Source organism: Penaeus japonicus, unplaced genomic scaffold, assembly GCF_977035675.1.
Source record: "Penaeus japonicus unplaced genomic scaffold, GWHDUDI00000001_assembly GWHDUDI00000022, whole genome shotgun sequence".
In the NCBI taxonomy this organism is placed as follows: domain Eukaryota; kingdom Metazoa; phylum Arthropoda; class Malacostraca; order Decapoda; family Penaeidae; genus Penaeus; species Penaeus japonicus.
The window spans coordinates 20,598,957-20,608,956 of record NW_028234424.1 but is presented as its reverse complement, the minus strand read 5'-3'; the positions used below and the strand labels follow the sequence as shown (position 1 = coordinate 20,608,956).

At 37.8% G+C, this 10,000-nt stretch overlaps 1 protein-coding gene across 13 annotated transcripts in view; it reads left to right on the top strand.

Moving 5' to 3' along the window:
* gpp (DOT1 like histone lysine methyltransferase grappa) overlaps nucleotides 1–10,000 on the top strand; it is a 153,944-nt gene that overhangs the window by 119,089 nt on the left and 24,855 nt on the right. For 8 of the 13 annotated variants that reach the window (XR_015192080.1, XM_086549578.1, XM_043020151.2 and 5 more), the window contains 7 exons: nucleotides 230–370; nucleotides 1,084–1,259; nucleotides 1,376–1,653; nucleotides 1,872–1,978; nucleotides 5,293–5,334; nucleotides 8,569–8,931; nucleotides 9,238–9,367. Coding sequence is in view for 12 of the 13 variants with exons in the window: in XM_086549578.1 (XP_086405704.1) it covers nucleotides 230–370; nucleotides 1,084–1,259; nucleotides 1,376–1,653; nucleotides 1,872–1,978; nucleotides 5,293–5,334; nucleotides 8,569–8,931; nucleotides 9,238–9,367 (1,237 nt within the window). In the remaining variant the exon portion in view is untranslated. Of the gene's footprint in view, nucleotides 1–229; nucleotides 371–1,083; nucleotides 1,260–1,375; nucleotides 1,654–1,871; nucleotides 1,979–5,292; nucleotides 5,335–5,809; nucleotides 6,601–8,568; nucleotides 8,932–9,237; nucleotides 9,368–10,000 lie in introns of those variants that run through there. The other 5 variants (XM_043020147.2, XM_043020144.2, XM_043020140.2 and 2 more) reach the window with 4 other exon arrangements.

The following is a 10,000-nucleotide window of genomic DNA, read 5'->3' as shown; positions in this document are numbered from 1 at the left end:
AACCGCCCTATGAAAATTGATTATACTTGTTAACTTGCAAAATACAGCTTTGGCCTGCTGTTCACTGCCCTGCAATTTCCTGGTCAGAAATGTATATGTATATATATATATATATATATATGTATATATATATATATATATATATATATATATATATATATATATATATATATTTGTTTGTATGTGTGTTTCTATATATTTATTTTTGCTTTGTTACTTTTTCTATCAGGAGAAGGGGACTAGTCTGCCCGCTGCTCGTCTCAACAAGCGTCCATCTCGGGGAATGCTGAAGCACATCCTAACCCAAATCTACAACCAGGCTGTTGTTGATCCTGAGAAGCTCAATCAATACGAACCTTTCTCACCTGAGGTAAGTCGCAATTGTTTGGGTTTGTGAGGTATATATTTATATATGCACATACATTTTCAATCACTTAGTTGTAATACATTTTGTGCACACCGTGTAATTTGTTTGTCCACTGATGTTAAAGCTATTTATATAAAGTGAAAGTAGTGATTAAAAAAAAATGATGCAAACCGGGTTGATAATAAGACTGAAAGTATAAAACTGTAAATAATTCAAGTTAAGATTTTTAAAGATTTTTGACAGATTTTGCTACTGACATATAAAGGGAAAAAGTAAGATGAAAATATTAGGTAGGATAGGATTTTATAGACAAACTTTAAAGATGGAAGGAAGTGTAAAATAGTGTGGAACTGGTCAGGACTGATTAACCCTATGGCGACGGTGCGTCACACCTGTGTGACACAGCTAAATGCCCGATGCTGGGGCGTCATACATGTATGACGTTCCCAATGCAATATTGCATAGGCCCGGCATAGGGGGTTTCCACTTATCGCCGGGCCCATCGGGATTGGGTTTAAGTCAAAGTGATATAAAAATTTGATCTTTAAAAAAGATGTGTGAAACAACAATAGAAATTTCTAAGATATTCAACAAGGATCTGGGTTATTAGAAATAAAGGAACAGAAAGGAAAAAGTAATGTGGAACACAAGTCTACAAAGAAGCAGAACATTTTCAATAAACATTATCTTAACACAGTTGCTTATTAACTTTCCAGGTGTATGGCGAGACCTCGTATGAGTTGATTTGTCAGATGATCGACCAGATCCACATTACGGAGGATGACACATTTGTGGATTTGGGCTCAGGTGTCGGTCAAGTTGTACTGCAAATGTCTGCACTCACACCATGCAAGATCTGTATTGGCATTGAGAAGGCAGACACTCCTTGCAGGTAAACTATAAAAATATTGCTAAACTACCAAAATGCACCTGAACATAATGAAGGTGATTGTTAAAGAGTGTAATTGTAACCCTTCCCTGTATGTATATATATCTCTTAAATTCTAGATATGCCATTGAAATGGACCGTCTGTATACCAAGTGGATGAGATGGTATGGGAAGCAGCACAGCGAGTACAAGCTCTCGAAAGGAGACTTCTTAAAGAAAGAACACCGGGAAGTCATCACCGGTTCTTCCATAGTCTTCGTCAACAACTTTGCCTTCGGCCCAAATGTAGATCACATGCTCAAGGAAGTCTTTGCCGACCTCAAGGACGGGGCTCGCATTGTTTCGTCTAAATCTTTTTGCCCTCTTAACTTCAGAATAACTGATAGAAACCTAAGTGGTAAGTTCATTGGATGCTATACAATTTTTATTCTACTTTTCCTTTGCTGTCTTTTTACATTATACTTGGAACAATTCAGAAATGAGTACAGTACATTTGCCAAAAAAATATAGTATAATTTGAGAAGTATGGTTATGGATATATATGGTATAATTATATCATAAAATTTAAAGATGAATATTCTTTATCAAACATTAATTCTTTTGTCTTTCACACAGATATCGGGACCATCATGCATGTGTCGGAACTATCACCCCTCAAGGGCTCGGTATCCTGGACAGGGAAACCTGTCTCGTACTACCTCCATATTATTGATCGTACCAAGGTAAATTCCTTAACCCGGGTACTTTGTGCCTGGAATAATCCATGCAACATGGCTTCAAGGCAGATAAGTGACCAAAATTAGCCTGGCAGAAAGCTAACACTGACCCTTGACCCTCCTTTACCCTCACTTATTGTAAGCTCAGACTGTATGACGTGCTTTGTGTCCATAAACACCTTGCCCTTAAGACCTACAGTTGAAGACCTCCTCTTCCCTCTCCTTCCTGTTCCCACTCCCAAAAGGTAGAATAATGTCTGATATCTGTCTTTTCTTTGAGCACAGAGTTTGACCTCAGGGATGAGGCATGAGTCAAGATGATAAAGAAGTTTCTTCAAGTAAAATCTTTAGAATTGTTTGTTATTTGGTTGACACTTGTAGCTATGATCTAGAAAGACTCATTAGTCATGTTTTGCCATATATTACATCAGTCACAACAGTCAAAATTGTTTTGAGATGGAATTATTGAATGATGTGCATAAAAGGACACTAAGACAATGTTTCTACTACTCACTGTCCCTGTTATTCCTAGACCCCCCCCCTCTCTCTCTCTCTCTCTCTCTCTCTCTCTCTCTCTCTCTCTCTCTCTCTCTCTCTCTCTCTCTCTCTCTCTCTCTCCCTCCTCCCTCCCCCCCTCCCCCTCCCCCTCCCCCTCCCCCTCCCTCTCTCCCCTCCTTCCTCTCCCTCTCATTTCCTTTCTTATCTCTTTCTCCCTATCTTCCTCCTACTTGCATCCTCTCTCTCTTTCACTCTTCTCCCTTGGTCTCCCTCTCTCTTCTATCTTACCTCCCATTTTATCATGACTATTCTTGCTGCCCTCTCTCCCATAGATAAAACTTCAGACCAACTAGATGTACCCTTACATGATAATCCTTAACAGTCAAGAAAGGAGAATGACTAGAAAATGTATTCATTATTCAGGATATTTTCCCCCTCAAAGGCACATCTTTCACTCATTTCAGTGAATCTTGAATGTGTCATAGCTTTTGAAATAATTTTGAGGGCTGTTACTAGTTATATTTAATTTCTTGTTTGATACATGCTGCTGCATGCTATAGATTAAGAGTTTTTATCTTCTTGGTTATTTGACCAATTTCTTGGAGGTGGTTATCTTTAAATTCTTTAGTTACAAGTGGATGGAGCTGTTGCATATCTTCAGTTTGTCTTTTTAAAAAGATTTTACAGCAATTTCAAGACTAGGCCTTCTCTACTTTGATTTATTTTGTCGTTTATTTCAGTCTTTGACTAATAGACTTCTTAAAAATTGCCTATGGCTTATCTTTCATTAACACACTCATTTCACATTTCTGCTTTTGCAATTGTAATCCCACAGCATTATTAACATAAAGATAACATACAATATATGTCTCTGGGAAGCTGATGTTATAATGCCGCATAAATGAAGGTGAAAGTATTATATAAAAGTCCAGATTTGCTTTGAAATGTTTGGTATTAATTAAAAAATTAAAATTTTATATATATATATTCATATGCAGTAAGTAGAAAATGGGTATAACAAGCATGATCTGGTCTTAAGAACCTCACTAATGGTTTGTAATTTTGAGGATTGATTGATTGCAATAGTACGTTTTATGGATATAAGGAAAAAAAACTCTGTTAGGCACTGCTTCAGTTTGCAGTTCTGGGTGCGTTGGCATCATTTTGTTTAGCAGCTTGGTACTTCACTGAGATTTTACCGACTCTAGATGATTACCACCAGTCCTGTGCTCCTTATCATTTTAGACATTAGTTAAGTAACCGCAAGTATCTAATTAAGTGAAATCCTTAGTATATTAAAATAGAAACAAATAGCATTGTCATATAAGAAAAAAATATATATATGCATTTTCAGTTTTCTCTAAAGAAGGGCATTGTGTGCTCAGTTTGTAGATTGCCAAACTCATAGATTCTCTTGATTATTACTTTTATGATTTTTTATATTTGGTCTCACAAAACTATATCTCAGTTGTCTGTTATTCCCAAACACTTTACAACACCTAAGGACAATTACAAAGACAGTGTAGAATGTGGGAGAGGAAACCTCATCTTTAGAAACTTGTTGATAGTTAGTGTTATTAGGATATAAATAATTACTTTTCGATATGCCATTTTTATTATGATACATATATTTTTTGAACATAAGGATTTCATGTCTAGAAATATGAATTACTGTCATCAGACTGGTAAAGAGATGGTGATACTTCTTTCTTGTAGTTGAACCCCGGTCCCCCTCCCCCACTGCTTAGTTTAGTTTGATTCTCATTCTTCCTGAAAGATGTTTTCATATGACCTGAATATTTACAACCAGACCTGTTTACATTTGACATCTGACAAGGACTAGAGCAATAAGCACTTTTGTAGTTGCAACTGAATGGGTATTCCTATCTGTCCCCCATTTCCTATAGCAGTCCTGAGGAGCTGTAGACTGGTTTCTCTTTGCAGTCAGTATATCGAGGTGAATTCCCTATCATCTTTAGACTTCTATTTTTTGGAGATACTTTGGTGTCTGATGTTAAAAAAGTTTGTGTCATTATCTTCCAGCAATTGCATCTGTTTCATCTTACTTGATAAATTATGGAATCAAATTATATATTTTCCTTTTTTTATATTTTGAAATGCACTGAACAAAGCCATATAATGACATAGTATATAATTTCTAATATGAGTATTACAGAACAGTTAGTTAATCAATTTTATGAAATTATAAAAATAACAAAAAATTCATAGTACAGTTTCAGTTGCCTCGCACAACTCTGAGTGAGTCACAGTTTTTTATAAGCCGTTTGAATTAGTCGAGAGGAACTTCATGTACAGTAAAGTTTATCCTTGGAAGATTTGTAAAATATCAGTGCGCAAGAACGACTGTGAGAGACATTTTTCGGCCGCTCTGGGAGGAGCTTTGTTTACACTTCACGTTCAGGCCAGGCCATAGAAGTTTTGACCAGGATGTCTTAGGGTCATTTTGAGTTGCTATTGAAGTTATTTCATAAAGGAAGGGAATTATAGAGTAGAGTAATTTTTTTTTTTTACATGTGTATTTGAGACCCATTCTGGAAGTTCATTAAGTAACATTATCAATTTCTTCATCTTTCCCGATAGATTTAGTTTTTGTAAATGATGTTCCCTGATCAGTGAAACATCTTGCCATTTCGTACAGTTGATAATTCTTGGAACCTTGATCCAGACTTTTACCTGCCTGAAGCCTATACATGAAGCTTACTCAGCTTTCAGCCCTCTCAAAATTCAAAATTAAATTCTTTTAGTTTAATATTATGAATTGGTATATAATGATTGGTCTCCATTCTTTTTCCTTGTTTCAGTTGGAGCGCTATTTCCAAAGACTTAAGAACCCCAAACTGAGGGTAAGTTCGTAAGGAGTTTGAGGTTACCTTGGCAACGTCTTTGCTGTTCACAACTGCCCCTAACATCCAGCTGTAATTTCAAACTCTCCAACCAGTACATGAGTCTTGAAACAGGCCTGAGAGCTTTAAAGAAAGAGGAACACTTGTATGGTAACTGTGTTGAAGTTGATTTATATTTGTATTTATATATTTTTTCATATAAGTGGTTTATGTTTTTTATTGATTTATTTATATACTATTATTATTTATTTTTTTATTTATATTTTTTAGTGTGTGTATTGATGTGAGGTATGGTGGAGATACAGTAAAGGTGTAGTTGTGAACATCAAAGTACAGCCCACGAAGGCCAGAACCAGAAGCTACCATTACTGGGGCAACTGCATCCCTGTCGCCTCCTCTCTCTAGCCATGTAGTCCAGTTACCAGTTTAGACTGCTGATTTCAGTGATTGTGCAGCAGTGTGGCTTAACCTTTTTTTTTTTCTTTTTTTTCCCCTTTTTTTTCCTTTTTTTTAAGTTTGTTTCACGGTTCATAGATTTCTCTTAACTTAGTGCCAGTGGAGGAGAGGGGAGGGGGCTGACCAGGGAGGTATGTGTGGCTTGATCCCCCCCTGCTGTGGCTTGGGGTTTGACCCATTTGGTAGCTGGTCATAAACCAATCACAATAAAGCACATCCAACTGAAGGAGGTTGAGGGCTCATGGGTGACTTGTCTGTCTCAGGTTCTGCCCACTCCCAGACAACCTACAGACACTGTGGGTATATGTACTAACATTGAGCTGTGGTTGAGTTCTTGAAGGTTTGTTTGCGTCTTCTGTGAATATGGATTTTCATTTACCGAGGACTTTTTATGAATCTTTCTTGAACGGAGACGTGCTCAATTGGTAATTTATACCACTTATAGACATAGTAATTGTTCTCCGCTCTACTGAGTGCTTGACTTACCATGGACATATTTTTTGCTTTTAATTTGTTTATTGGTACAATTTGTTACTGAACACTGTATATACTTTCTATTGCAGTATCAAATATTTACATTTATTCCTAATATGTCCTACTTGTCAGTCATGTGAAACAGTATGGCAAAGATGTATAGTAAGAAATATTTTTATGAGTGTAGATACGAGTACATGTAAAGCTCTTGCTTAACGACATATTACAATAGCTTAAAGCACTTCATGGATAGATTTCCTTTATCCCGTGCAACTCATCATGCCATGGTGTGCTTTTATGTTCTTACAGTCGGCAAAAAATGGAGAAGAGAAGCTGGTAAGTATTTTGAAGTATCTATAGTTGCATGGCTTGAAATAACACATCTCCAGAGCTGAGAGGTGTCGGAATTTTGTGTGCCATGCTAGATCATCGCCTTATCAATAGATCGAGAAGTTAGCCCGTTTCTGTTTCGTTTGGTGCGCCAGATTGGCTGATGATAGTAGCGGAAGGATTTTTAGGAATAGATGTAGTGTGACTGTCCTCTGGGGGGTTATCAGTGCAATTATTCTTTTGAATTGTGATCCAAGTTTAGTTGAGCCAGGATCTGTGTTGCGGTTTTGAGGAAGATTATTTTTATTTCCTTTTTGTTTAATTCAATGTTTTTAACATTTTTTTCCTGCATCTTATTGCATCCTTTTGATTATGGACATCTCAAAAAAAAACTTCACACACACTCACACTCACTCACTCTTACACTTACACTCACACTCACACTCACACTCACACTCACACTCACACTCACACTCACACTCTTACTCTTACTCTTACTCTTACTCTTACTCATACACTCACACACTCACTCACTCACTCACTCACTCACTCACTCACTCACTCACTCACTCACTCACTCACTCTCACACCAACACTAACACTCACACCCACACCCACACCCACACCCACACCCACACGCATACACAAACATATATATTCATGCACACACAAAAAACACAAGCATTTACCATAACATTCATTTTTATCTTTATAACAGATATTTTAGAGATTTATGTACAGAAAGCAAATTTGGATAATGTTTACCATAAAGTCCATTGATTGCTAGCAGTAGATGATCAGCAGAATCTCTTTTATACTTTTTTATTTTTCAATTCATCATATCCTGCATTATATCATCCATATCACATCATTCCTATGCCTTTTAGTTTTGGTTTTCACACAATTCTCTCCTATTTCCCCCTGTCCTTTTATATTATATTATCCTTTTTTTTTTGTGATATTTTTTTGTCTTATGGGAAGGTGAAAGTCCGCCTGGATCTCAAGTAAGTTCATTGTGATCAGATGGGTAAAGGAAATCAGATGGTGCTAAGCATGTGCTGTGTACACTGTACTGGTTACATGATTTATATTTCACAGGTAAAAGGCACTGGATGTTAAAATGGATATAAAAAGGATGAATCTCTGGTTTATTATTATTTTTATTTTTCCCTTTTTTTTCCTTTGTCTTTCCTTTTTTAAGGAATGTCTCTTTTTATTTCTTCTTGCTTTACCGTCTTTCTTTTTTTTTCCTGGGATAATGCTCTTTCCATATTCCTATACTTGTATATCCCATCGGGCTCCCTTTGTCTTTGGTTAGTCATTTCCTCTTCTTCTAAGCATCAGAAAGTGTTTATTTTCAACCAGGTATTAACCAGGTTGAGTCTCATATCTCTTTTGGATTCTTCTTGTACAATCATTGACATCAATTGGCTCCAAACCTAAAGTTTCCTCAAAAACTTCATCTCTCATGGCTTATTTGATTTTTATTTTGATCTGAAATTACACTGTGTTTTAAGAAGAAACACCTTCCAAACGACTTAATTTTTTTGAATTATGACTCGTGTAGTTCAAAATCAAAGAATAAGATTTATCTAAATGTGAAAAAACATTTTTTGGTGGTGATGGAGAACTACTACTTCTTCCCAAGCATCTTTCCTAAAACCTGTCCATATCTACATCTTTTATTTCTGTGGAGAAAATCAAGCCAAAATTTAGCACAAATATGATTATGGAAGAGTAAGCCCAACCAAAAGAAAAAAAATGTACAATGTACAGTGTACTAGGTACATGATAACTTCACAGAGCTCAGCAGTATACAGATGCATTTTGTTTTCATGTATAATAGCTCTGCTCTTGAACTACAGTAATAAGTTCTTTTAAGTGAAAGAGAACCAAAAATCCTACTACTTAAGTTCTTCAGAACATTTATTTTACAAAAGATTAATATCTGAAAATCTTGTTCACTGGGTGCAGGAGGATGAGGCTCCTAGTGTGCGCAGAGTTCGGAGGGACCTCACCAAGGCCTCGCTTAATTCTGAAACTTCCTCTAACAACTCTTCTGACCAAAATAAGGATCTTGATGACCCGGTGATTGGCCCAACAACAAGGCGTGCATGGAATGACTGGTGTTCTAGCTCAACTATCATAAATTCCTCTTCGTCTGCCAAAACCACCCCAAAGGGTTCATCTTGTCGAAGCTCAGCTGATGAGAATGACGAAAACGTCAACAATGGTGCGACTCGACATGCGAATACAGGGAAAAGACGGAGAAATACTCAGAGAAGAGCAGCCGCTTCCAAACCTTCTATTGTGGACGAGCCAGATCCTCCTGTGGCGGTGAGTCATCTGACCCGCACACCTAGCTTGATTTCCCTTGTAGTTTGATCTCTGTTGTGTGTCCTCTGACTCTCCTTACCTATTCTCTTCTGCCTTTTTCTTTGCAATATGTTTGTCTTTCATGCTGCACTCATTTCCCTTTTCACTCATGTTTTTTTTTTTTCAAATTTTGTATCCCCCTCATCCCATCATGTGCACTTGGAGCGTCAGTTGATTGTACATTCACAAATCGCTCTGATATCTGAAAAATGTTCATCGGAGGTAGCTGTTGTTGCAATGTGATTTGAGGGATTGTTTCTCCAACAGCCCCGAGTGCAAAGACGAACTACCATCAGCAGACGTGGTGGCAAGAGAGGTCAGAGGACTAACAAGAAGCCTATCAAAATCAACGGTTTGGATCTCCTACATACGCAGACTTTACTCAGCACGACAGAAGGTTAGTTTCAGAATCTCAAACCTCCAAAGAACCAAGTTTTATTGGAGAAATATTTTTATCACACACACACACGCACGCACGCGCACACACACACACACACACACACACACACACACACACACACACACACACACACACACACACACACACACACACACACACACACACACACACACACACACACACACACACACACACACACACACACACACACACACACACACACACACACACACACATATATACACTCACTCACTCACTCACTCACTCACTCACTCACTCACTCACTCACTCACTCACTCACTCACTCACTCTCTCACTCTCTCACTCTCTCACTCTCTCACTCTCTCTCTCTCTCTCTCTCTCTCTCTTTCTCTCTTTCTCTCTTTCTCACTCACTCTCACTCTCTCTCCTCTCTCCTCTCTCCTCTCTCTCCTCTCTCTCCTCTCTCTCCTCTCTCTCTCTCTCTCTCCTCTCCTCCTCTCTCTCCTCTCCTCCTCTCTCTCCTCTCCTCTCCTCCTCTCTCTCCTCTCTCCTCTCCTCTCTCTCTCCTCTCTCTCCTCTCTCATTCTCTCTCTCTCTCTCTCTCTCTCTCTCTCTCTCTCTCTCTCTCTCTCTCTCTTCTCTCTCTCT